We start from the raw sequence: 27,697 nt of genomic DNA, 5'->3' as shown, positions 1-27,697 counted from the left end.
TTCTAGTCAATAGTCCTCCATTTATTTATGCAAGGATCATATTAGACATTTTGGCCACAGAGTCAAACTAGAAGCTCATGCTGAGCTAAGTATCCACCATGACTCTCAAGTCTTTTTCAGAGTCACTTCTTCCGAAGATGGAGTCCCCCATCCTGTAAGCATGGCCTGCATTCCTGGTTCCTAGATGTATAATTTTACATTTGGCCATATTAAAACGCATATTGTTTGCTTGCTTCCAGTTTACGAAATAATCCAGATCTCTCTGGATCAGTGACCTGTCCTCTTAATTATTTACTGCTCCCCTAATTTTCGTGTCATTTGCAAACTTCATTAGTCATTATTTAATGTTTTCTGACAGGCTATTGGTAAAAATGTTAAATAGTATAGAGTCAAGAACTGATCCCTGTGGGACAGTACTGGAAACACACTTGCTCGATGCTTCCTCATTTACAGTTACATTTTGAGACCTGTCAGCCACTTTTTAATCCACTTAATGTGTGCCATCTTAATTTTATATCAGTCTATTTTTTATCAAAATATAATTCAGTACCAAGTCACGTGCCAAACAGGAGTCTTATTGCATCAACAGTGTTACCTTTATCAACCAAATTGTAATCTCATCAAAAAAGATATCAAGTTAGTTTGCCAGGACCTATTTTCCATAAACCCCTGTTGATTGGCATTAATTATATTACCCACCTTTAATTCTTTATTAATTGAGTCCTGTATTAGCTATTCAGTTATTTTCCCCGGGATTGATGACCAGTCTATTTACCCAGCGTGTCCTGTTTACCCTTTTTAAGCATTGGCACAGCATTCGCTTTCTTCTAGTTGTCTGGAGTTTCCCCAGTGTTCCAAAAATTACTGAAAATCAATGTTAATGGCCCAGTGCAACTCCATCAGTGCTAACAGTACAGGAAACTCTATTGTAGCCTGGCCACTGGGTATTTTAACCACCACGTTATCTAAAGGTGATTGGCACTTGTAGCTCTCATTGACTTTGCTGTGGGCCAAAAATTAGGCCGCTTACATTTTAGGTGTCTAAATATAAATGTGGATGTCAAACTTTAGGCATCCATGTTAGTAAATGTTGGCTCTAGCTTTCACCTTTTTGTGTCTCCATGTGGTATTGTTGATTTGCTGTCCTTGTGTCATTCTGTTAGCATCATACAAATCCATAATTAGTATTATTATTGTATTAATTATACAATTTGCTCATTCAACTCCTTACTGTGTTTCTGTGTTGCTGAGTGAGTCTTTAAAGGCAGCAGCCTCAAAGGTGAAATGAAATTCTGTTAAAAAAATAAGCACTTGCAAAAAGCTACATGAGATCCCAAAACAGAATACATATGTAGACTGAGAAATGACAACTAAATATATTTTTCAGAGGAATTGAAATGCTTTTTACTGGCCAAGAGCTGGGTTCTGGCCCTCAGGTTCTGTGTCTCTCCTGATAAAGTTGATAAGGTCACTAACACCTAAACCAATGTGAGGGAGGCAGTTCCCACTCTGCTTTATGTTTAGTGAGACCAGCAGCTATGAAAAACACAGAGCCCTGAAATCTTGAACTGAATTCCTAAAAGGTAAAAGGCCTTTCAGCTCGCCTTTAAAATGTGTTTGCTTGTATCGGTAAAATCTGCGCATGCATTCAGTGAAGGTTTTGGGGTCTCATACAGGAGTGGTTTTAGGGATGTTTCATTTTTTTTAAAACATCTCATTTCACCCTTAATGTAATGTACTGTCTGCAGAGCATCAGGCATGAGCAGCACTATTCTGCTGTCCCTGTTTATTTGTAGGGAGAGCGAAGCATCAGAGTTTGAAAGATGGACAGCGAAACAGACTCATATGGCACCAAATCAAACATAATTTGCATGACATCAGGATTCTGGGGCTGTAAATAGGAGAGTGAGGGTGGAATGATCACTGGCATTTTTAAATGTTGTGTTGTCTAGATATGCTCTGAAAAGAGTTATATGACATGGTTAAAATGACAGGAGTCTGTGTACGCTAGCTCTCTGGCTGTTGTTTGCACCATTGGAGCTGCACTGGTTCTAGCCCAGCACTGGGAATTTGAAGAAGAATGCTAGTATAGACGCAGCCTCAGAGTACAATCTCTCTGTCGGTACAAGACATCCAGTTGTGTCACTACGTAGGACAAAAGGAGATTGTAAAACTGATCTGTTTTTCTCTGTGGTTATGCATATTTCTGTTTTCCTCAATATGTCGTCAACGCCAGACCTCAAAGATGTATTTGCAGGGTTTCTGTTGTATGAGACGCTTGGTTGTGTGCTCTGATGTGTGGTATAAAGCCCTCCACATCTGAGGGTTTCAGGTCTAAGGTAGCACACTTGAAGTTGAACTAAACATAGCCATCAGGTGAGCTTGCTGCTATGTTCACATCACCAGTGAAATCTGGAAGAGGGGTTGGATTGCAGAGCAGCAATTAGATGAGTTCGCTTGACTAAACAAGCCCAGCTTTTGTTTTATTTACACCCATTCTCACCTCGTGCATTTGACACATCCAACTGAAAAAAGAGGCTAAAAAATAACAATAAGCAAACAGTTTTAACTGAACACCAGGATAGTGATCCTGCTCAGTTTTGCCTTTCACATTTTAATTGTACAACAATAATTTTGCAATAGGGTTGCCGATGGCAAACATGCAAAAGACATTAACTGTATTTATGTTCTGGATTATTAATGTGGCTGTTAAAATTCCTCCAGTTAGTTTTCATTGAATTGTTTTTTGTAGGTTTTTTGTGCGATTCTGTCGTTTAATGGAGCGGTAAATAAGAATTTCTGATAATGAGCCCAAGCATCTGTCACAACAAGCTGGTGCTGGTTATTAACATTTCCATTAACGGCAGGGTGGGCAGTGATAATATGGAAACCACACAGTTAGAACAAAATAAATAGTTGATGTCAGGCTGAGTGGGTGTTAATTACTATTTTATTTTATAACCCTGGAAGGTGGGGATGGGGGTAGAGGGAGAGTCTAACTTATGAAGGTCATTCTCTCTAAAGAAAGAGCTCTCTAGAGGCACAGATAACCAGGGCTATCTTACTTAGGTGGTGAATATTTTATCACATCTGTTTGCAATCTATAAATGGGCAGGGAGCTCAGACACTGTGGGCAAAGGCTGCAGTACCATCTGCACATGCACAAGGAAGAGAGAGGAGTGGTATTGTTTTTATGCCCTGCTCTCTCCTTCCCATTTTGGGAGTTCAAACAGGACACGTTTTGACATTTTTTCTGTAACCAGAACATGTGCTGTTTGTTAAGAGCTGCCACAGGCTAAGACAGTGGATCTAGAGAACAGACCATCCGTGCCAGTCACTTGGGAAGATGTTCCGCTTCCACTGAGCTGGATCACAGCAAAGGGGAAAGATTGTGTGACCCGGGTGCGCACAAAGAGGAGAGAGTAGTTTTCTGGTACGGTGCAATGCAAAGAAGGAGAAATGGCAAGTAGGTGAATAAATTACACATTCAGCTAGAAAGAGACAAAATTCCAGTCTGTGTTTATGTTTGAAGATGCAATGAAATCAAAACTAAAAAGTATCAGAATCCATTTACTGCACAGAAAATATGACTTGAATTGGTTTGTTTCTAAAGGGCTCTGGAGATAATTTTAGAGACCCTAGCCATGCTCCTCTTGCTTTTTGTGTTTGCAGCCCCAGTTCTCTGAGCCTCATGGCAGCAAACTCCAGTAGCATAAACAGGACATTATGGTGACTCTTGCTAAGGAGAAAGATTGGGGAAACCTGAGCAACTTCTCTATATGTTTATCTTCACCAATTGACCATTCAGGAAAGCAAAGTCACCGTCGAACATTTGCCTTTGAAGCTTAGATGAACACAAATAAGGAGATTTTTCTCTGCCATTTTCTGCTTAAAGAACTGCCTGCTGGACTGAGTGTACTCAGCTGTTCCATAGGGGACAGAGAACACAACCACCTCCAAGAGTCAGAACTGATTCTCATTCCACACGCACTGCAAGTGTTTGTCTGAGACTTCTCTGGGGTGGAAGATGGATTTAAAGCTGATTGTGTTTCTTAGCTCACTTGTGGCATAAACAAAGAGACTAACCTGGTCACTCCATAAATGGAAAAGTGCAACTTGGATATCAGTTTAGTTCTGCTTGTCACTATTAATTCTCCTTATTTCCTTATCTGACACACACTCTGTCTCTCTAGCACCAGCAATGGCCCCACAGAACATCCAAGTAAACGCCCTTACTGCGAGCCAGCTAGAGATCACCTGGGACCCACCTCCTGTCGACAGCCAAAATGGGAACATACAAGGCTACAAGGCAATATCTCATTCCTACTGCTTTTGTTATCTTACTTGGCTTCAGAATTACCTTTGCTGCGTGAGCCAGACTAAAGCAATGCTCAGGCTACAGTAATGACCATGGCATCATGTGCCAAAACCAGAGGGAGAGAGTACGAGGCAGAGACAAAGAGAAGGAGGTATTAATGTTCAATGGAAATTCAGTGCATACACAGAGTGGGGGAGCAGGCAACGTATGTGTTCCAAATACCAAAGGCACAGGAAAAGTCGGGGTGGGAATTGACAGCTGTTATGAGCCATCAGGAAATGGATCACTTTCTCCGAGCTGTAAGAATGAGCCATGTCAGATTTCAGAGACTTTATTTCATTTCCTTAACTTTAACAAAATTAAACAATAGTATTTATTGCACTTGGTTTGCGGAGACACAAGGCACGTGGCAGAACCATCTTGTTTCCTCTCTCCAGATGAGAGAGGACCCTTTGAGAGTGGAGGTGGGCAAGCCTACAAATGCTGGAGGTTGGCTTGAGTTCAGTGTCTGGCTCTGTCTCTCTCCATTTATCTAGGTCTGCAAGTGAAGGAAAGCTGAGCCAGTGAGAGAGAATAATCTGGCATTACTTCTTGGCAGTAGCAAGCAATGTTATATATCAATTTATGTATTTTCCTTCTTGTATGTGTATAGATAGTTCTAATAGCTTAGCTTATAGAGCCAAGGTAGACTCTTCGCTCGGCCTGACTTTATGCCCTGGCCTGTTTTATAGTTGTCACTTCTAGGCCTATTCACAAGCAGTGTTACCAATGGCTCTGGAGGTAGCCTACTGGAATCCTCATCTCTGGAGTTTAAATTGTATGGCTTCAGGATAAGAATTACATGGGAGAGAGGGATAGCTCAGTGGTTTGAGCATTGGCCTGCTAAACCCAGGGTTGTGAATTCAGTCCTTGAGGGGGCCACTTAGGGATCTGGGACAAAATCAGTGCTTGGTCCTGCTAGTGAAGGCAAGGTGCTGGACTTGACTTGACTTGACAACCCTTCAGGGTCCCTTCCAGTTCTATGAGATAGATATATCTCCATATAAAATATAATACCAAAACCAATGGGCAACTCACACCTGAGAATGGTTTGGTACCTGGCTACTTATTGCTGTGTTCTGGAAGGTCTTATTTAATGTCATTAGGCCATGTCACATTGTCTGTACTCTATTTTTAAAAGACCTTTCTCAGGAAACTCTCTTTGAACCCAAGGGGAGTTTTCCTTAATAAAAATAAAATAAGGACTTCAGGATTGGGCAAAGAGTGAATAATACTATTATACTCTATAACTGAATGGTCCAAAACTAAAACTGCCAACATCTTACTGGTCATGGGGAAACAAGAGTACCTGTTTTACAGCCTGCATCACATTGAGACTGGAATCTGAGTGCAGGATTGACTTCAACATCTCTCTGTTTTTAACAGATTTATTACTGGGAGATGGACATCCAGAATGACACTGAGAAAGTGAAGGTCCTTTTCCTCCCAGAGACAACAGTTCGGCTGAAAAATCTGACCAGCCACACCAAATACCTGATCTGCATATCTGCCTTCAATGCAGCAGGGGATGGACCAAGAAGCAGCCCCAGGCAGGGCAGGACACACCAGGCTGGTATGAGATTATTTTCCTTTTCCAAACCACAGTTTAACCTGTTTAGAGATTATGATCATATAACTGTTCATTCTGTGTGTCTAAGAAAACAAAATACAGAGCTATAGAATGGTTGTGTTTTAGATCTGATTGTTGGGTAAATTATTCTATTGTATTGTTATTATGGTTATATTTTGGATCAAATTAGAGTCAACCCTTTTGGAAGGGATTTCAGAATTGATGCTGCGATACGAAGTAGAACAGGCTGGGATAGCAATAGAGTCTCTGTCACAAACTGATCCAACAAAAGGTTATGGACCTGATTCTGATCTTACCACTGGAGTAAATTAGAAGTAACTCAGTTGAAGAGAATGGAGGTACACTGACAAAACCATGCGAGACAAGAATCCCAGAATATCAGGGTTGGAAGGGATCTCAGAAGGTCATTTAGTCCATGCCCCTGCTCAAAGCAAGACCAATTCCCAAGCTCTTTTTATTATTTATTGGGCCTCTGGCATTATGTGCAACCACAGTAAGTAATATCTGTGCTGGAGATGCTGATCCCAGGGGGACACACATTCTATGGATGTTCCCTAAGTCATTAGGTTCTGTGAGAGAGTGTGAACCAACAGCAGACTCCTTCTTAATGTCTTTTTGCCTCTGCACCTTCACTTTTTGATCACTGAGGAAGACTGTGCAATGCCCTCTGGTTTTCTTTGGGTCTCATTACTAGCCAAGAAACTGATGTTCTGCAATAGGAGTCTACATCCCCATCTGAAACTGAAGATTGTTGCACAGGATTGAGGATGAAATTCAGCCCAGTGCAGAGAGCGCACACAAGGCACCATGCACCATTTAAACCCTCAGGGCCGGGCTGGCCTTGCTTCACCATGCAGTGGCGAATGGCTGCAGCAGGCAGCACACAGTAACAGTCCCTATGCTCTGGGATAACAGAAAATGCCATCCGTGTGCACAAGATTTGCAGGCCAACAACTCCATATCAGAAGTTTGGCTGCTAGTCAAACTGAGACCCAAACGTGAAAGCTGATGTATGCACGTAAGCTGGGGATTTGCATGCATACATACAAACCGTATACTTGAGTACAGACCTGACCTGCACATGCACTTTGGGTATCTTGTGTGTTCAGTTCACATACAGCCACTTAACCACTTGGACCTGAAGCCCTAAACCTTTGATGGTTTTCCCTGACTCATTTCTATGTCTTACACTCCCCAAAAAGTTGTAGAAAAGGCATTCACACCATCCTGGTGATGCAGTCATTTGGAAATGAAGCTCTCCACTGTTCTCTTATGTCATTCCTTCTACATCTTTGTCATTTCCTCCTCCTATCCTGATTAATTCCAGTTTTGCAGTTTAGTGTCTGCTGACTTTAGAACACCTGGAATTTCCAATTGATTACATGAAGACCTGATGCTGTCGATAAATCCTGTTCTCATCTTATTTCCTTTAGATTCATACTGGGTAATAAATACTGTTTCAAAAGATGTATATCAGGTTAAATATTCCTGCTGCAGTTGAGTGTCTTTGTCATCCTTTCAGCTCCCAGCGCTCCTAGCTTCCTGGCATTCTCAGAAATCACTTGCACTACACTCAATGTGTCTTGGGGAGAGCCGACAGCAGCAAATGGAATCCTGCAGGGTTATCGAGTGGTGTATGAGCCCTTGGCACCAGTCCAGGGTAAGTAAACCGCCAAAGAACCTATATATTCAGCTAGGGGAAAAAAACACCATCTTGTATTTTATCTCTGTCCAGCTTCCCATTCTTCTTCATGGAGTGTCTACATGTAGCTGTGACAATTTAGAAAAAGGATGGGTACTCTTTATGAAATCATTGTGAGTTTATGAACTCTCTGTATGTATCTTTACCAAGCTGCAAAATCCATTGTGAATGCAGGGCTAGTTGCCTCTCTGTTGTCTCTTTAGGTATGTCTACACTACGCAGTAAGCCCAGGCTCTGACTCAGGTTTGAGCCCAAGCACTCCTTTCATCCACACACAAAGCAATCTGGATGTCAAGCCAATCTGGTCAGTGAGCACTGAGGACCTTGATTCTAGGGCCCTGCTAGGAAGGTGGGTCACAGCCCAAGTCCCTCTGGCTCTTGGTTCTAGTCCCTGTCATTATTAAAGAGCCCTTTATATTAAAGAAAGAGTAATGCTGTGTTTGGGTCAGACTGGTTCCAGGGACTCAACAGTGAATCTCATGGTCTAAACTCTCAGGAGTGGGTGTTTGATAGAAAATAGGCACCCTGAGAGTATGCCTAGGGACACCAAGACAAAGACAGTGTTCAGAGCTCTGTTCAGACTCCAGAGGCTGAAGACTACAAAGGCTGAAGACACATGGGATCCAGCGGCTGTGTCTCCTCACAGCAGTCTGGTGCGTGGCCATGGGAGGGCACCTGACTGGAGCTGTGACAGTAGCCATGTGGACATGGGTGTCTGGGGCAACTGTGGGTGTTCCTGCTTTGCTAAAACTGCTCTGTAAGCTATATAAATGTGTAATACAGCTTTTTTCCATCCTCTCACATTCTCCTGCAAAGATGTATTCAGCGAGTGGCTTGAAAAGCCATTACACTGCCATTGTTACTCTCTGTGACAGAACAGGAAACTTCAACATATTAGTGTCCTGATTGTGTCTCTGCGCTACATCCCAAAACTGCAGCGTAGGCCTTGCCACAGAATCCCCCTCACTGAGTCCCATTTGTGTTGCTGCTGATGAACTATATCATTTGTATCATAAAACAAAGGTCTTATTGGCATCATGAATGTACATTTTCAGTGGTACCGTGACCACTTTAGAAGAGGAGAATGGCAGAGATTTACTTGTATCTATGTGTTTATACTGAGTTTTCAAATAGCATTTTTAACCCAGCACTAGATATGATCCCACCTGACGACAATATGACAATCACAAAGGCGTTATTAATTTACCAAAAGATCAGCGGAGAAGGAACTGGCAATCTCTCTGAAAACAAACGCAGAATCACTCTAAAGATTAATTAGAAAAGATTAAAAAGTTTAGAGGGGGAGTTATTAATATTTTTTATATTCCTAAAATATTTCCAGTAGTTCAATAGGATGTCTAGCTTTGGCAGAATGACAGTGGGTCGAGTAATTTCAACCATTGCCAATCCATTTTAAACTTCTTTCAGAAGAAATAAGGATATCAATCACTAGCATTTGTTTCTGCTGTAAGGAATAAAGGATTTCTTTATAGCTGACTTTCCATGTCTTATGCATGGGGAAAGTTGTACTCAGAAATGAAAGCAGGAGAATAAAAGCACTTTTACCCTTTGTTGCTAGTAGAGTTACAGCATGAAGAGCTAATGCAGAATGGATGCATAATTCTGACCAGGAAATGTAGACAGGGCATAAAGGACATTCAGATACTTTGGAATTTTCCTGGTTCTTATTCTCTCATACATAAAACTTAAAGGGAATCCATCTTTTATATGGAAATATTAGTGTTTCAAGTATTCTTGTCTGGTACTGAAATAATCCTTTCGTGAAAGCAGTTGGACTTTCTCAGCAGTCAACCAAATCTCATGCTTCAGAGTATAATCTGATTGCTTGTAGGGTCAGGAAGGAATTTCCCCCTTCCCTGCCCAACATCTACAGATTTGCACAGTTGGCAACTGCAGTACATGTGAAGGGATTGCTTTCTTGTGAAGCATCAGATTCTGGCTTCTACTGGAGACAGGATATTGGACTATATGGATAACTGGTATGGCAAAAGCTATGTGTCTGATCAGTTGCTGGTGATGGATGTCAGGGTAAGGGGATATTATGCAGCTACCATTCCTGTGTACAGCGAAGAAGCACAAACTTGATGAACCTTCATGAAAAATATACCTGCTGAAAATTTCTGGAGCTATCCAAGTATTTAACCAGTTCAGAGGCCCTTGAATGAGCTGTTCAGAGTTGCCCTCAGGATTCCAGCAAACTGGGATGGGTAAAGTCTAAGCTAAAAGGGACCCACTTCATGTGCAGCTGGATGCTGGAGAGAACAGAAGGAGCTGCAAAGAGGACTTCAGCCTCAAATCCCCTTGATCCACCAGAACCCATTCCTTGTAGACGTGTTGTCCTCCTTTTGCCCACAGTTGGCCAAGAAAGAAAAGTTCATCCTCCAGTGTTGGAGATTCCATTGCTGAAAATAAAAAAAAAATGTGGGATGTGTGAGTCTGGGTACTCTGTTTCACAGTATATCTGTAAAAATACTCTCTGGATTATCCTGAACTTCAGTTTCAGTTATTTGTTGACTTCCCTTTTAACTAGTTGACATGGATGGCAATTACAATGTAGGGGGGGCAAGGAAAAATGAGACTCCAGTGTCACCTGCTCATCTCCATATTTGATAGCAATAAATAATTTTCCCTTCCTCTGTTCAACTTCTCAGATCCCACTCTCTTCTTGTGCATCTAGTTTAACCCACCCACCCTTATCTTCACCATTTTCTGCTCTTCCCTACCATGTCTGTTTGTGCCCTCTTCCCCTTCTCCGGCTGCCCGACTTGTACTCTGAACACTACCAAATCTTCCTCCCTACATCTGTTTTCTTCGTCTCCTCTTCCAACTGACGATTTTGTGCCTTTTCTCATAGGACTTGGAACAACCTGTCTCTTACTGTGCTCTAAGCACCATTTAAAACCTTCTTGCTACAGTCTTCTCTAGTGCCTCCCCATCATTCACATTTATAATGTTATGTTTTACCAATAACCGACAACAAAACTACCCTGGAGCCTTTTTTCAGTTTAAGGAGAGGAGGGGTGGAAAAGCTTGTTTGAAATTTCAGAGGTTCTTGCTTTTCAGTGTTTTGTTGGGTTATGTCTTCACATTTGTCACTGAGAAATTAAATAATATACCTAGAGGCGGAGAGAGAAGTTTTGCAGCTTAGAGCTTTTTCTCTTTTAAATAAGAAAGGATTATTTGAACAGGAAGTTGTAACTGGGATGAAATTTTGATCAAAAACCCTTTGGAAATTTTAAAAAAAAATTTAACTAATGCAACCTCATCTTGAAAATGGATGTTAATTTGCATAAACTTTACATCAAAAACTGGAAATTCTATTCATAATATATTTCTCTGAATAGTGCAAAACTAGTACGCTCCTCCTGACAGAACAACCTGTCTTATTTGTCTGGAAAGGGCTACATACATTTATTTCACTTGCGAATATTAAAAGGACATTGTCAGCGCAGATTAGCCCCCAACATTTTTAAAACAATTTGTACAAAACTTAAGAAACGTTTCCATGTAATTATTTTAGAAAATTCCAGTGAGAACAGTTGTTTTCAGATAATCACTCCTCTGCAGTTTTTGCAACCTAAATAGGGCATCATTGAGAACAGGGCCGGCTCTAGCCATTTTGCTGCCCCAAGCACGGCGGCACACCGTGGGGGGCGCTCTGCCGCTCGCTGGTCCCGCAGCTCCGGTGGACCTCCCGCAGGCGTGCCTGCGGATGCTCCACCGGAGCCGCGAGACCAGCGGACCCTCTGCAGGGGCTCCTGCGGGAGGTCCACCGGAGCCGCCTGACGCCCTCCCGGCAACCGGCAGAGTGCCCCCTGCAGCATGCCGCCCCAAGCACGCGCTTGGCGCTCTGGGGCCTGGAGCCGGCCCTGATTGAGAACGTGACTCTAAAGGCTAGTGAAAGAAACTGAACTGGTTTTCATTGTTCTACAAGAGAGGAATGAACATGAGAGAAGGTGTTGTGTGAAAAGTAAATTGAATCCTTTAAATTCTTGCAGGCTTAGTCCAAAGAGATGACGGTAACATAGTTAAAGAAATGTGTGTGTATAGAATATAGGGGTAAGGCTCTACAAATCACAGCACAGAAATCGCAACACTGAGGAAAGTGCTACTGAAGTCGTTTTAAGTCACGTATGCACCCTCCTGATCCTGGGCTCCTCCAGGAGCGGGAGAGACCCTCAGTGCAACTCAGACAACCTTGAGGATCTGTCTCAGCTATGACAAACTCCTGGGGCTGCCCGGAATCTCTTCAGTGCTGCATGCTACAGCGCCATCCCTGACGCATCATTCCCATGCCCAGTATTGCCCCGGGGTCCACCCCCTATCCCATGGCTTATGAGGAGGTCCTTGGAAGACAGCCATATGTTTGTCCCCCACTATGCCTCTACTGAGGGAATTCTTCCCAAGACCAAGCCATGACTTTTAGGGCCCCTTTATGCTACTTCAACCCTATTCCCCTGGCCTAAAGGGGCCTGAACAGGGGGGAGGATCTCACCGTCCCCTTAAATAATAATGCAGTTGATGAGATTCACCATTGCGGTGCACCTTGTGTGGTCATTTACTTCAGTGTGAAACCCTACTGAGTCAAAACGGTAACTGTTTACACCCACGGTGCACTCACTTCACACTGGTATAAATGAAAGTACAAGGTGCAGGGCAAAGATGAATCTGGAACAGTGTTTCTTTGCTTGGAATAGTGTTGCAAGGTACATGGCAAAGAGACACCACACGGAGCAGCTCTGGCTTAGGAAGAGCTATGCCGCTTGCAGTCACCTTCGTTTACCACCTCCTTTTTTCCCAGTGTAATTAGTGAGCTTGCGTGCAGTCTCATGGTAATTTCCCAGTTGTGTTGTGAGATTTTTTTCTTGTCAGTACCCACTTATCAAGCTTAAACTCTAATTACGCTTATCTGTGCTGAAAATTGGCTATTATCACTACTTAAACTCCCACTAATTGTAAGAAATACTTTCTTAGCAAACTGTGAGATAATTTTACTTATCTAGACACAATAAGCTCTGCTCAATTGCTTTTTTGCATTGAGACTCTTATTTTTCATCTCAACTGCTACTCCAGGGGTGAGTAAGGTGGTGACTGTGGACATAAAAGGAAATTGGCAGCGCTGGTTAAAGGTCCGAGATCTCACCAAGGGGGTGACCTACCTATTCAGAGTGCAAGCCAGAACCATCACCTATGGACCCGAGCTACAAGCCAACATCACAGCTGGGCCAGCAGAGGGTAAGTGGAACCTTAGCAACATGCAAGAGACCAGAGCCAATTACATTAATTCAGTCCAACAGCAGGGAGTAATACAGTGTATGTGCAAATACATTTCCAGCCCGAGGAAGAATGGAGTCTCAAGGGCTCTAGGCATGATTTAGTGGGTTCATAACATTCCATGAAAAACGTTTTTCCTTTTTTATGAAATCCAAAACAAGTGACTGCAAAAACCTGTGCAAATAAATTGAAAGACAAACCAACCAGCCAAGGGAATTCAGAGCCATGTCTTCAGAGCATGCCCTGATTCTGATTGCACTGATGAAACTCCTGATCCAGACCTGGATTACATTTCCTGGGTGTAAAACTGGTGAGAGTTCAGAAACATTCCCTCATGTCTTTATGTTTTGGCTTACACACATAAATATACTCACCATATGCAAGAAGTGGGGAACAGCAGGCTTAACTTCAGACTCCCTGACTCGTTGGTTTGTGCACCAAGATTTTTTGTTGATAAACAGATGATTCATTTTAATCATTGCAGTTTGCAGCAAGAAAAATTAGAGGTCTTACAATGATCGCTGGCTGACTGATAATCCTTAAAGCATCTGTGCAGTATTCATGCACGATTCTATTTTGTGTCTCCCTGCCCTCTTAATCAAACAGAAGCCACCCTCCACCTCTCTCATTGCACCCTTCCCTTGTGATCGAATCTTTCGGAGGTGCTATATGATCATAAATAGCTCTCCTATAATGTGTGTGCAACATTTATAATGTTCTTGAAATACCTTCTGTACCATGTAAATGCAATGGTGATACATGATGCTGCAGTTTAACTCATCCTGATGCCCACATCACAGGCATTATAACTGCTAGTCTAGTTGGATGTGCTAATGACATGATATTGACTGACTGAACAAGCAGCATGTCTTTCTGCTGATCTCTGAGTTTCCAGGGATGGTGCTGGGCTGACTCTGTAGGCAGGAATGTTTGTAAAGATGTAAGTGGTGAAAGTAACAGGTTGGGGTTTTTGTTTTTGTTTTTTTGTCTGCTTAGTTGATGTGAGTATCCCTGTAAAACCCAGCAACTGATATATAAATCTGTGGTGCGTGAACCAGGAAAGATTTGAGCCAGCACCCCATTAAACTAGTTTACCCTGTGTATATGGTTAGCTTCTGTGTGTGGTTTTTATGTGCATATTTCTGAAGATGTTAAAAGTATAATGTGATCACTTCTCACACCCCCTGATGTTTGCTATTCTGGTCTCATCCCTTAGGGTCTCCTGGCTCCCCTCAAGAAATTCTGGCTACAAAATCTGCTTCTGGGCTGACTCTGCAGTGGATTGAGGGAGATTCAGGGGACAAACCCACAACTGGGTACATCATAGAGGCGCGGCCATCAGGTAGGAGAAATTACTGCTGAGAAAAAAAAATCCAAAAAATGTGGACAGGATTTGGTGGTGGGAACTTGTCCACACCATAGTCCTAGCCACCATATAAGAAAGAAAGATAAGAAAGACACAGCTTTTCTTTTCTAAATGCCCACCACCAAATAGTTTCTATTTTTGCCTTCTGTAAACATATTACTATGTTAATTGTCATATTTCCTCCTGCTTGGAAATAGTCACAGAAAATTACCATGAGTACTGTGCCATTTTTCCTCAGATGTCACCAATAAAGCTGCCAGTTAAGGAACTAATGTTATTCATAATTTAAAATAATGTACATGTATGCAGCCCATTTAATGCAGAAGAATCCTCAAGCACTTTGTATGTTTGAATATCAGGGTTAGAAGGGACCTCAGGAGATCATCTAGTCCAGCCCGCTACTCAAAGCAGGACCAATCCCCAGACAGATTTTTACCCTAGTTCTTTAAAGGGCCCCCTCAAGGATTGAACTCATAACCCTGGATTTAGCAAGCCAGTGCTCAAATCACTGAGCTATCACTCCCCTCTCACAGATCCACCACTGAAATACACCTCTTGTGGGCAGAATGCAACAGCTATCCTATATCAGTAAGAAAACATGGCTTTTAGCAGCGGGCATACAGCATAACATCTCCAATTCATTCTACAGGAGGAATGCGATCAAGACAACAAAGTTGTTATGTCATGGGATCTTTATTGACTATGGGTACATCTGCACTTGGAGCTGGGGGTGTGATTCCCAGCTTGAGGAGACATCCCTAGAACATACTAGCCCTAAAGTTAGAACGTAGCCACAACAGCACGACAGGCTAGCCTCCCCAGATACATGCCTAGGGTCTCTGACAGGCATGTACTAGCCATCCCTGTACTCGCAGGGCTACATTTGGTTTTAGTGCGCTAACTCAATGAGAACTCACGTGGGTATGTCTCCTCAAGCCCCGAATTCCAAGTTTAGACACACTATATAAGGGGTCAAAGCCTCATTTTTGTATTTGCTCTGACAGATGGCACCTTCAGCAGTGTTATCATTTTAACTAATGCTGGACGTTAATTCAGATCTGTGTTAGAAGGAGGAGTGCCGCCAACTGAATTCCACTATGGTTTTTCGTTGGCACTCTCCCGGTACTGATTAGCTGTTGAGATCTGACCAGACCATAGACTGAATTATTGTGATCTTCAGCCCTAGGGATATAGGCTTCCCTCATGCCTTTGACAGAATTCCAAGGTTCCACTGTGGTTCCATTACCTTTTTCTAATTTCGAGGACTCAGCCTTGATAATGGTTTTCAAACAAAGCTCATAAAATGTGCACATTCTTCAGGGATTGGAGTTTCAGAGTAACAGCCATGTTAGTCTGTATCAGCAAAAAGAACAGGAGTACTTGTGGCACCTTAGGGACTAACAAATTTATTTAAGCATAAGCTTTCATGAGCTACAGCCCACTTCATCGGATGCATAGAATGGAACATACAGTAAGAAGATATTTATACATACAGAGAACATGAAAAGGTGTTCTCATACCATACCCATACCAACTGTAAGAGGCTAATTAATGAAGAGAAGCTATTATCAGCAGGGGAGAAAAACTTTTGAAGTGATAATCAAGATGGCCCATTTCAGACAGTTGACATGAAGGTGTGAGGATACTTTAACATGGGGAAATAGATTCAATTAGTGTAATGACCAAGCCATTCCCAGTCTCTTTTCAAACCTAAGTTAATGGTATTTAGTTTGCATATTAAATCAAATTCAGCAGCTTCTCCTTGGAGTCTGTTTTTGAAGCTTTTCTGTTGCAAAATTGCCACCTTAACGTCTGTCACTGAGTGATTAGAGAGGTTGAAGTGTTCTCCTACTGGTTTTTGAATGTTATGATTCCTGATGTCAGATTTGTGTCCATTTATTCTTCTGCGTAGAGATTGTCCAGTTTGGCCAATGTACATGGCAGAGGGGCATTGCTGGCACATGATGGCATATATCACATTGGTAGGTGTGCAGGTGAACGAGCCCCTGATGGCGTGGCTGATGTGATTAGGTCCTATGATGGTGGCACTTGAATAGATATGTGGACAGAGTTGGTATCGGGCTTTGTTGCAAGGATAGGTTCCTGGGTTAGTGTTTTTGTTGTATGGTGTGTGGTTGCTGGTGAGTATTTGCTTCAGGTTAGGGGGCTGTCTGTAAGTGAGGACAGGTCTATCTCCCAAGATCTGTGAGAGTGAGGCATCATCTTTCAGGATAGGTTGTAGATCTTTGCTTATGCGCTGGAGAGGTTTTAGTTGGGGGCTGAAGGTGACGGCTAGTGGCGTTCTGTTATTTTCTTTTTTGGGCCTGTCCTGTAGTAGGTGACATCTGGGTACTCTTCTGGCTCTGTCAATCTGTTTTTTCACTTCAGCAGGTGGCTATTGTAGTTTGAAAAATGCTTGATAGAGATCTTGTAGGTGTTTGTCTCTCTCTGAGGGATTGGAACAAATGCGGTTGTATCTTAGACCTTGGCTGTAGACAATGGATTGTGTGGTGTGTCCTGGATGGAAGCTGGAGGCATGTAGGTAAGTATAGCGGTCAGTAGATTTCTGGTATAGGGCGGTGTTTATGTGACCATCGCTTATTAGAACAGTAGTGTCTATGAAATGGACCACTTGTGTGGACTGGTCTAGGCTGAGGTTGATGCTGGGATGGAAATTGCCTTGCATGAACTGGGTTTGGGCCCTGCTGCTGCCTCAGTTTCCCCTTCTTGGACTTCCCAATAACTGCACCCAGATTTCTGTGAGTTGAGCAACAGCCCATCTTGGGTGGGGTGGTCTATTAAAACAGTGCAGTTCAAATGTCATATTAAACTAAAACGAATTACCTCCTACCCCCTCCGTTGTCTCTTCAGCCCCTTACTGGTCTCATCAGTTCTTTCCACAACCCAGTTCCTGCTGCCTAGCATTTCCTCAAGCCAAGCTTCTTAAAGCTGTTGACCCTCTTAAAGTTTTTGTTCCTGATCCCCACTGCAGATAGTTCCAGCCAGGCCTTTTCCTCTGGCTGGTGAGGAGAGCCTCTTTCCTGCTCCTTTCTGACCCTGGTCCCCTCTGGATCCCCGCAACAGCCTCCTCGCAGATGTACCTCCCTGGTTACCCTATCAAATCCCAGCTCTCTCACCTCTCCAGATCGCTCAAGGCAAAGGAGCTGTCAGACTTATCCTGGACTCCGGGCTTCTCTGAAGAGACCTTCCTTAGGTCGGTCTTAGTCCCTGGTTTACCTCTGTCTAAGGGAGCAGACCCACTCTTACCAGAAGCCTCATCCCCAGATTGCCATTCTTCCTCATCTCTGCATGCAGGAATTTGCCATTTGAATTTAGAGCTCAGCAAAAGAAGGGGGCTAATTCCCACTGCCAGTGCTGGTCATTTCAGAAAAACATCTCTTTTAATATAATGCAAAGAAGCTGTTCCTGCCTTCTGGGTTGTTACTGAGCAATGAAACGCAGGTTGGAGAGATTTTTTGTTTTTGTTTTTAAACTGTTGCTGTTTCAGAGAAGAGCAGTTGACATGTGCCATTCACATACAAAGCAAGAAAGGGGAGGTCTCCATCTTTCTGTGGCCAAGAACAGAAGCATCTGATAGGCAAATAAAAAGCTTTAGCATGATGTCAGTGTTTAAACACTGTACCATTACCTTAGGGCTTTGGATCTCAGGTGTCATCTGTTATAGGCCTCATTACCCAAAACATTAACTGCTGTATCATCTCATTTTTCCTGCTGTAGCTCTGTGCCAGAGCTGCCTTCCACCAGGGAAGGAGGGTGGCTCAGTGTAATAAATGTTGGCCTCTGCTCTGAGTTGCCATTTCGTCAGGTTGTTCTTTGCTCTGTTTCAAAGAGGTCCTTCTGTCCTGCTGCTTTTTCTTTTTATATACACAGGTAAGGGTATTTAATCTGCCTCTCTGCTGTTCCCCTGGATCTGTGTCAGGTGACCGACCTGCCTACCTCCTCCACATCTAGCATATCATTCAGACACTGGCACAGAACAGACAAAGCAACGTTTTTTCATAGATGTCAGAGCAAGTGGGAGAATGTTCAGAAAAGCAGAGATCTCTCCCATCCTGCCTCCGTTCTGTGGCATGAGAAATAGATTCCAGCTCAGTTCCTCCTGCATTAAAGTAAATGTCACTGAGAAGTCTCTGGCACTCTCGCAGTAATCACCTAGGCTTCGACTAGGCCACTTGTGTAATGTGGATCAGATCATGCCCTCTTCTTTTACGTGCAGAGAACAGGTAGAGAATGGCAGACCTGTCCAAATGGCCCTAATTTTACCACAGGCAAGAGAGTGGAGTTAAGTGGCTTTATCTGCGTTCTGCAACACTGTGGCATCCCGTGTGCTTCCCCTCCATGTGACTGGAGACCTGGGGCTGGTGAGGAGAGAGGTATGGCCTGGAGAGCACAACTTTGCATAGAGTTGTCCCCCTCCAAGCCCACAGCTTGCAGACTCTTCCCCCCTCCCCACACGCACACGTCAGTGGCCTCCCACAAGGGGGGATTTCTGCATGGTTCCTCAGGGATCCATGCTGCCACGGATATGTGGAGGAAATGGTACAGAGGCACTGTGCCTGAATGCCTTAATGCCTATGTTGGCCTGCTGCAGATGCCCTGAGATCTGTGGGATTTCCTTGCAGATCATAGGATATCTCCAGGGTAGGCAGGCCATGGATCTACCTGCTTTGTGGGACAGACAGCACATGCCCAGGACAGGATGATGCAAAGTTTCCTGGCACTGACCTGGTTTTTCCCTGTAGGAGGGCATGGCTTAACTCTATAGTAGGAAAATGCATTTAAACATGCTTCCAGTTATCATGGTTTCTAACATGGGCCAAATAAGGCCCAAATAGTTATACCACCTATATTTAGGACATAGACAAATCAGGCAAATTTTGTATTTTGTCCTCAAAATTACTCTCCTGAGAGGACAGACATTTTCAGGAAGAACCGTTCTACTCAGCGTGGGGGTTTTCCCTCCCCTAAATGGCTGAGGCACTTAGTTTCCCGGAGCCCTGAGGACTGATCTCTCTCTAGCTCTTCTCTGGTCTCTTGGGTAATGTTCCTTTTTTTTCAGTTTCTATTTATTTTTAAACAAATGAGTAAATTCTGTGTTTAACGTGGACACAAACCAGCAAAATTCAGTAAATTCAAAGTGAAGGGTGCAGCTGCATCTCTGGCTTCTGCCATGAGGCCTTTCATTTGCTCCTGCTCCCGATCTGCGTGCAGTGACAGTTTGTCAGCCTTCACTTTCCATTCTTGTCTTTTTGTTAATTGGCATCATAACCCAAACCTTTCCCTTTACTCAAGAAATTAACATTTTAATCTTTTCACTGATGAACACTGACCAAGTACAGGAGGCCCTAATGATCAGGAGCATCTATTCTTGTAAATCTCCTGACATATGATTACTAGTAAGTTTTACAACCTAGCTCTCCGATTACACAAAAAGAGAAATGCTAGTGCTTCAGAAATGAATAATTGACAGGTTTCCATCTAGCCCCAGCTCCAGCATGGCTGTCATTTGTCACCTCGCCTGTCTTATAAGAACCAGAAGCCTCTGTTACTGACTAACAGTTTTATGCAGCACAGAGACCCTGATTAATTGTCCGTGATATCAAGCTTTCATGTTGGTGTGGTGTCTGTTTAAACACCTGCAGTGCACAACATTGCTCACCGCTTCAGAGGAATAAATTGTGTGCGTAGCCCAGGCTCAACATGGTGATAGGTAGGAGTGGTTAGTGTCTTCCAGCGTGATTAGAGCCTTCTCGCCACATACAGGCACATGCCTCTCAACTCTGATGGAGAAATCGGAGCTGGAAGATAGAGATCAGATTCTTGTGTCAGCGGGAAATGAGGCTGAGCCTTGATGCGATGTAGCATTTATAAAAACAGGAAGCAAAAAAAGATTTATTTTTCAAAGGAACTCTCCCTTTTGTGTCATATATTTACCCCTCCTGTCAGATTCCGCGTACCCAGTGTAAGGTAATATGAACTGAAGGAACGGGCAGATGTTATTAAGGCAAAAGCAATTGAGAGCAATATGACTGCATCCCCATTGCCAGCTGTGCTGAATCTCACAGTACGTTAAACAGGAATTGAGTGGGACCGGCTAGACTTGCATCTGTTTTGGGAGGTGTTAGTCAGTGGTGCAAACTTTGCTTCTCTCACTGGTTTCTCCGCACTGATACACTGTTGAGATATTAGTTTTCGGCATGCAAATCTTTCCTCACCATGACCTGTGTGGGAAATGTTGTGTACAGTATGCTAATGATTTTCCACTTACTACAGAAGCCAATCTCCCCCCACCCACTTAGGTGTCTCACTAATGAATTCTCTCGCAGATGAGCTGCTGACATTGGATAGCAAAGTTTGCCATCAAAAGAAGATGTCTTTTTAGCCTGACTGTGCTGTCCATCTACAGGCAGACCCAAGTATTCCTGCCAGGAACAGGACAAAGTCTTGTTGGCCGGGTCTTAGTCTTGCAAATCCAAAGGACTGGATTGTGCCTGGTGTGTGCATGTGTTGTGCAATGGAGAGGGAACAAGGAGCCTTCCTCCACCTCCCTGCCTGCAATGCATGGGTCAGCCCAACTGCAGTCCTTCCTAGCATTGTGTAGTTCTGTGGGGCTGGTTTCCTATTGGGCACAATCTGGCCCAAACCATGGGTAGTTGGATTCTGGGTTCCATTTCACACAAGTCCCCAAAGTTTGGAGTGGGGGATATGAAGTAAATGGCTCCATTTTGACCCAGCTTCAGGAGGCAGTCCCCTTAGGACTGGAGCTAAAGGTGAACCAAAAGTGGAGGTCAGAGCAACTGGAATTCCTCTGTTAAAGCGTTTCTCTGAAGAAACGCCCACCAGCAAATGTCCATGGATAACCTGTTATAAACTACAGCTTTGTCTTCTCTCTGACACCCTCTCCAGCCTAGCCCCGGGGCAGGACAGAGGCAGAAATGCCACCATCCGTCCTCAGGGGATAATTTCCCCTTGGATCCAGGCTGCACTCGGAGGTTGACTTTACAGCTCCCTGCAGCAGCTTTGCTGAATTTAGCACACTGTCTATACAAATGATTCCATGGACTATTTTAAGAACAACAGAGAGAGAGTGGTAGGTTTGTTTCTGTTGAAATTAGTGTTGGAAAAACCGTTATTTATTCTGTTATTTTTTTCCCACCCCCTAAGCAATTTGTGGTGCAAATGAATTGCTTTTAAACCAAATCACAATGGGTTGAAATTCTGTATCAATATTTACAAATGTGTTTATGGAAACTCATTCAGTTCTATCAATTATGATAATATTTTATAGAATCAGATGCAGGATATAGTGTCAGTGATTGCAGCAAACACTCTTTGAAAATGTTTCCACACTCCACCCACTTCAAATAAAAAACATTCCAACCATTTATATTACATTGTTAGCTTTGCATGGTGAAAATAATCTAGCTTTACACTGCCCTATATATGGGAAGTCAATATTTTATCTTCTGTTTTACACACATTATAAAAAATGTCATTCATAACAATGGTACATTATGATAACTTCATTAAACTCTGAAAATGCTGGTGAATAATGTATTGGTCTGAATTTTAAACATGACAGAAAAATTACTTATTCGTTAGTATTTCTCAAATGTGGACAGAATAATAAAATGTTCAATCTCCTTGTTCAGTCCACTTGGGACTGCCAATCATCTTGAACAGAACAGATGCAGTTTGGGGGACATGCAGCGCATTACAAATTAGTATTTACTTATGGCAAAATTAAAACATTCACATGGAAGTGCACCTACAGCATAAATCATTCAGTTCTGCCCATTATTTCCTGTTGCAAAGGAATAGGCTAAGGGCCAAATTCTGCTTTCACTTACACTGGAGTAACTCCGTAATAACTACAATTACTTCAGTGGACTTGTGCTAAGGTAAATCTAGAGTAAGTGAGAACAGAATCCGCTCCTGACATTGCAGCACCAGAACATGACACCAAGGATAATGCTGCTGGCTTTTACTTTACTATTATACTGGTGGCACCTCTAGTCAGAAGAAATCATGGAAGTGATAGACTCTCAGTGCAGAGGGCTTTCTTTTGGTGTAAGCATCTCATACACTGTATTTGTGCAGAATTTGTCTTTCTATTTTTATATAGTTATTAAGATATACTGGGGGGAAATGGAAATTAATTACCAAAAATGTTAAAATAAAATTAATAGTCATTGGGCCAGGTCCTTGAAGCCATGCCAGTTTACATCAGCTGAGGATCTGGCCCGTTGTCCTCAGCACTGCAGCTTGGATGCTCCTGTGGCAATAAGCACTACTCCCATACACACAAATGGTGCCTATATTTCATCAGTGGGAAGTCAATGAAAGCAGTACGTTTGCTGGTCATCTCTGGAAAATAGGCCACTTAGCCTGACGTTAGGGTCCCAAGTTCAAAACTGTTGGCCAGAGTTTTTAATCACAGTTGTAATTTTTTATCCTACCACTCTCAGTGACCATCTTGTTGAAAATGACATATTTTCATTGTGCTTCAAGTAGATATGAGACTTTGACCTATGTAATAGGAAAACAATGTCATACACGTGCTGGATGGTTATCAATATAAATATTAATATGGCCATTGAATATCTAGATTATCCAATTGTGCACATCTGGGGTATAGAACAGGGAGGATTTCGTCACACTCCAAGTTCTGTCTGTAAGTTTCACCCATGTGAAGGTTTCATGTTTGGATCCTGACATAATGTAAAAGCAGTCACAACCTAGAATGACTGTGGTTCAATAACCTATCACATTGGTTTGATTTATTTGCTGTGTTGGACAGCAGTAGTTTAGGTAGACATGGAAATTGCCTCATGTTGAAACACATGATTAATAGCAACTCATTTCCACGAAACAAGAGAGAGAGTGCAGAGTAATAACGTTAATGATGCTCTTTTTTTGCATGTGTGCTGCTTTGCTAGATGAAGGACTGTGGGACACGTTTGTGAAGGACATCCCCCGCAGTGCTACCTCCTACACAGTCGGTCTGGACAAGCTAAAACAGGGGGTGAGCTATGAATTCCGAGTGGTTGCAGTAAATGAGTTTGGCTATGGAGAACCAAGCATCCCATCTGCAGCAGTATCAGGTAATCATGCATTCTGTATTATACTTTCCCCACTAGACTTCCTTTGTGAGGAAAGAGAGAGAAAACCAGAGCCAACAGTTAAAATAAAGCACCGAGGCCCTGCTTAAAAAACTGTGTTATGTTCCTTTATGCCATGAAACCCCATTGAAATCATGCTAAGACCAGAATGAGGCAATGATGAAACAGATACTGATTTTTTTGTTCAAAAACAGGGGCCTATCACTGTAATATTTGGTGAAGAAACTCCCCCAGGAATTTGCATGTAAATTAGCATGTATTGCAACATGACTATACAGTTTGTGATTTGTTTGCTTTTTCCCTCTCCTCAATTACCTTTCTGTTTCTTCTCTTCACCTGGGTCCATTCCCTCCCCAGTCTCCTGAGGTAGATATTTCTGTGTTATTTTGTATATATTGCTCTCAAAAATGTACTAGGTGCAATTTACTGACAGAGTAAACTGAATCCTTCCACTGTATCCTTCTGCTGACAAGTCAAATTCTCTAAGGGCCCTACCCAAATTGCACTGACCTCAATGGAAAGACTTCCATCACAGCGTCAGGCCTAAGTCTGTATGGGTTGGATTGTTGATGTTCTTCACGCACCTTCTTGCCAGCTCTGTTGTGATTATCCCCAGTGTGTAGAGATATGGCCTGAACGCCCTTCAGAAATCTCTTTGAACTCAGAGTTCAAGACTTGCTAGAAGGAGAATGATGGTACTTTGAGAGGTAAACTAGGCTGACGCTTGCTTTGTTCCATTGGTATCCCCGCAGCTGGAGTTTGGTGGCCTGTTGCTGAAGCAGGAGAAACTGCCCTGGTTAAGGCCTTGCACAGGTGTCTTCTTACCCTTGCTTCCTCCTTCCAAGATGCTTTTAGGCAAACTGTTTAAACGGCTTTGTGATTCAAAATTCTGGAGCTTCCTATGGGCCTGGCAGTGCCAGTATCTGAAATAGGACTTATCTCTTTGCTTCTGGGGTAAAGAACACAAATACCTCTCAAAAGTTGCACAGCAGAAAGAGAAAGTAAATGGTACTATTGCTGTTGCTGTTGTGTTCATTCTCTTCTTTGTCCCTGTGCAACTAACCACTTAGCCCCTAAGAACTACTCTGGATTTCCGCGTGAACTGTCTCATTGCCTTCCTCTCTAAGCGCAAGGGAGAAGGGGAACCCACTTCACATATTAGAGTGTTTCTCCATTCTGTATTTTCACACAAAATCTAAAGGGATGTTCTGCAGTTGGAATCATGTCAGCCCCACTATCCTCTCTTCCCATTAGCAGTTGTTTCCTCAAAGGAACTCCGAGTTTCCCATTTGTCTGTTCTCCACTTGAGCAGAACTATTTAGTTCACTTTCTTTTGATGCTGTAAAGTTTTTCAGGCTACAACTTGAGATAGAAAGAAGTTTCTATTGAGATTCACAGGCTTAAAAGCTGTAAAGCATTACAGGCTACACAGTTGGATGGTCCGTTCAGCCCCCAGCCTGGCCTGCACCACTTGCCTTTTTGGCTTTATTGGTCTGTGCTGACCTCCCAGCAGAGGGGAGATGGCAACCGCTTTTCACTGCTACAGAATTCCCAGCACCCTGGATGAATCAGACCCCCCACATCATAAGGCTGAGTTTAGAGCCAGAGAATCTGAGCAATAAAGTGCTCTTCACAGCCGTAGGAAAGCTAGGAGAGGCGTGCGGCTCAGTGGCTTGAGTTCAACTATGGCTTTGGTCTCAAGTGAAATAGGTCTCCTGGAATCAGCCATTCGAGCAGGTATTTCTCTGTCTCGCTAACTGCAATGTAGTTATGCACAATTGAAGATCTATGCCCTAGTGAGAATGCTGCCCCTCATGGCTGAGATGCCCTGAAAAAAGGGATGGCTGGAAAGGAATAATAATAATAGTTACCATTTTTAACCAAGGATCTCAAAGCACTTTATAAAGAAGAATAAATGTCATTTACCTATTTTGCAGCTGGGGAAACTGAGGAACAGGTGGAATTAAGATGGGCCACATCGAATGTGTGGGTAGGAATAAAACCCAACTCTCTGAACATGCCGGGGTGCTGCTGGTCAGGATGGTTTAAACTGACAGCGGGTGAGGGGTAGAGCTAGAACAACAGGGATGTTGAGAGTTTGGGTTGAGGTGCATTGGGACTGGAGAGTGCTTGGATGTTACCCAAAGGCACCATCTGCATCCCTTGTGAGTGCTATTGGGTGATGTTCTGCGAAGGCCCAATCCTCCAGGTAAAGTGACATTTGTGGTGAGTCAGCAGGGCTCTTTTTGGATCCAGGACTGGAGTATCAGAGGCCAGGGAGACCTGGGCACTTTGGAATCGCTATGGGTGAGAAATAGGCACAGCACCTTCCTCTGGCACTAATCCAGCTTCTTAACCATGCTCTTTCCTGAGGACTAACAGGGGTACAGATCTCCATGGGAAAAAGGCAGGGAGATGCTAACGGGGCGTAGGGGAGGAATGTGTAGGAATTGTTAGGTGGAAGGGTCCTAAACCTTTGTTTGTTCTCTCTGTAGCCCAAATGGAAACCCCTTTCTATGAAGAGTGGTGGTTCCTACTAGTGATGGCTCTGTCTAGTCTCATCCTCATCCTGTTAGTGGTGTTTGCGTTGGTCCTACATGGCCAGAGCAAGAAATACAAGAACTGCAGCACAGGTGAGATAGTGGCTCCATTTCAGTCCCTCTCGTGCCACGGATGTTCTTTTTCCATTTGAACCAGTGACTCTGGCAGCATGAAATCTTTCGCTTTGTGTGTTTCTTTGGGTGGATCAACCAATCAGATCTCTTTGATCTCTAATCTGAGAGAACTGGCTTGTGCTTTTCCATGGGTGCACCCCATATACATATTTGGGTGGAGGGATGTATTTACGAAGTGTGGCTGGAGTTAGGAGTAGATATCCCATCAATGATAGATGGTGTATGTGGGTACTCCATGTCTAACCTCTGTTCGTTAGTGCTACAGTTGTCATGGCAGTGGAGTCTTATGGCTGACCTGAGTTGCTGGACTTTATGGCACCAAAGTATAATCTGAGCCCCACGCCTCTTAATTTGCCTTTCCCACAGAAAACAGGAACAGCTGGTTCATCACTGGGAATGTTTAAATATTCCCCTTTCAAATCCCAGATCTCTGGTTGTGGAGCTTTCAAAATCATTTTTGCCTTTCCCCCATTAGTAACCTGAGTTCTGGCAATGTTATTTGTGTGCATGTTTCTCCATAACCCAGGAGTGAACTATGTTAATTCTCTGGTGCCAATCAGACCAATCAACAGGAGCGGGCAGTGGAAGTCCCAGCTGTCCTGATGCGGAGGGGTTAATAGAATACAGGGATATGGAAAGAACCTCTCACTTCCCCTGGCAGTGTTCAGTGGTTCAGCCCAAAGAAAGATTTATTTTTTCTATATAAATTCACTTCTAACAAGTGTTAGTAAATCAGATTTTATCCCTGTGGGATTTAAAATGTATGAATGCCATGGCATTTTACCAAGCTAATACTATTACAGATTCCTATGCATGGCACATAGAAAATCTCTCATCTTCCTACTTGTGCTCTACATTTGGAGGACAGACATGAAAAGACAGTTCTGACCTGCACCTTCTGATATCCGTGTTCTCACTGGACCTTAATGTAACACTCTAATTGAAGCTGAGGATAAAATACCTGTCTGCAGCAGACTGGCAATATGACACCAGCCTTTCTGCTCAAGACACCAGCAGAGCTCAGACCTGCGGAATTACACACTATGAGCGTAGGAAAAAATCTCTTGCTGTGTCTTCCTCTCTTCTTCCCCCGCCCCCCACGTCCCCCGTCTTTTGTCTTTGTTCTTTACTTCTATCAAGAGCTCTTTAATGACCTAAAAATTAAAAAGGAATCATACAAAAAGTGGGAACGTGGACAAATTGCTAAGGAGGAGAGCAGAAGAACAGCGCAAGCATGTATGGACAAAATGAGAAAGGCTAAGACCTCAAATGAGTTACAACTAGCAAGGGATGTAAAAGGGAATAAGAAATGGTTCTTTAATACGTTAGGAGCTAATAAAAAATGAAGGAAAGCATAGGTCAGGGGTCAGCAACCTTTCAGAAGTGGGGTGCCGAGTCTTCATTTATTCACTTAATTTAAGGTTTCATGTGCCGGTAATACATTTTAACGTTTTTAGAAGGTCTCTTTCTATAAATCTATAATATAGAACTAAACTATTGTTGTATGTAAAGTAAATAAGATTTTTAAAATGTTAAAGAAGCTTAATTTAAAATTAAATTAAAATGCA

At 43.0% G+C, this 27,697-nt stretch overlaps 1 protein-coding gene across 4 annotated transcripts in view; it reads left to right on the top strand.

Annotated features, from left to right (window-relative positions):
* SDK1 (sidekick cell adhesion molecule 1) overlaps positions 1-27,697 on the top strand; it is a 672,152-nt gene that overhangs the window by 624,992 nt on the left and 19,463 nt on the right. For all 4 annotated transcript variants that reach the window (XM_050966275.1, XM_050966276.1, XM_050966274.1 and 1 more), the window contains 7 exons: positions 4,194-4,309; positions 5,744-5,930; positions 7,471-7,608; positions 12,745-12,906; positions 14,162-14,287; positions 23,272-23,436; positions 25,950-26,087. In XM_050966275.1, the coding sequence (XP_050822232.1) occupies positions 4,194-4,309; positions 5,744-5,930; positions 7,471-7,608; positions 12,745-12,906; positions 14,162-14,287; positions 23,272-23,436; positions 25,950-26,087 (1,032 nt within the window). The remainder of the gene's footprint in view (positions 1-4,193; positions 4,310-5,743; positions 5,931-7,470; positions 7,609-12,744; positions 12,907-14,161; positions 14,288-23,271; positions 23,437-25,949; positions 26,088-27,697) is intronic.

This window comes from Gopherus flavomarginatus, chromosome 9 (genome assembly GCF_025201925.1).
Source record: "Gopherus flavomarginatus isolate rGopFla2 chromosome 9, rGopFla2.mat.asm, whole genome shotgun sequence".
NCBI classification, from domain to species: domain Eukaryota; kingdom Metazoa; phylum Chordata; order Testudines; family Testudinidae; genus Gopherus; species Gopherus flavomarginatus.
This window is presented reverse-complemented; position numbering and strand designations above follow the sequence as displayed.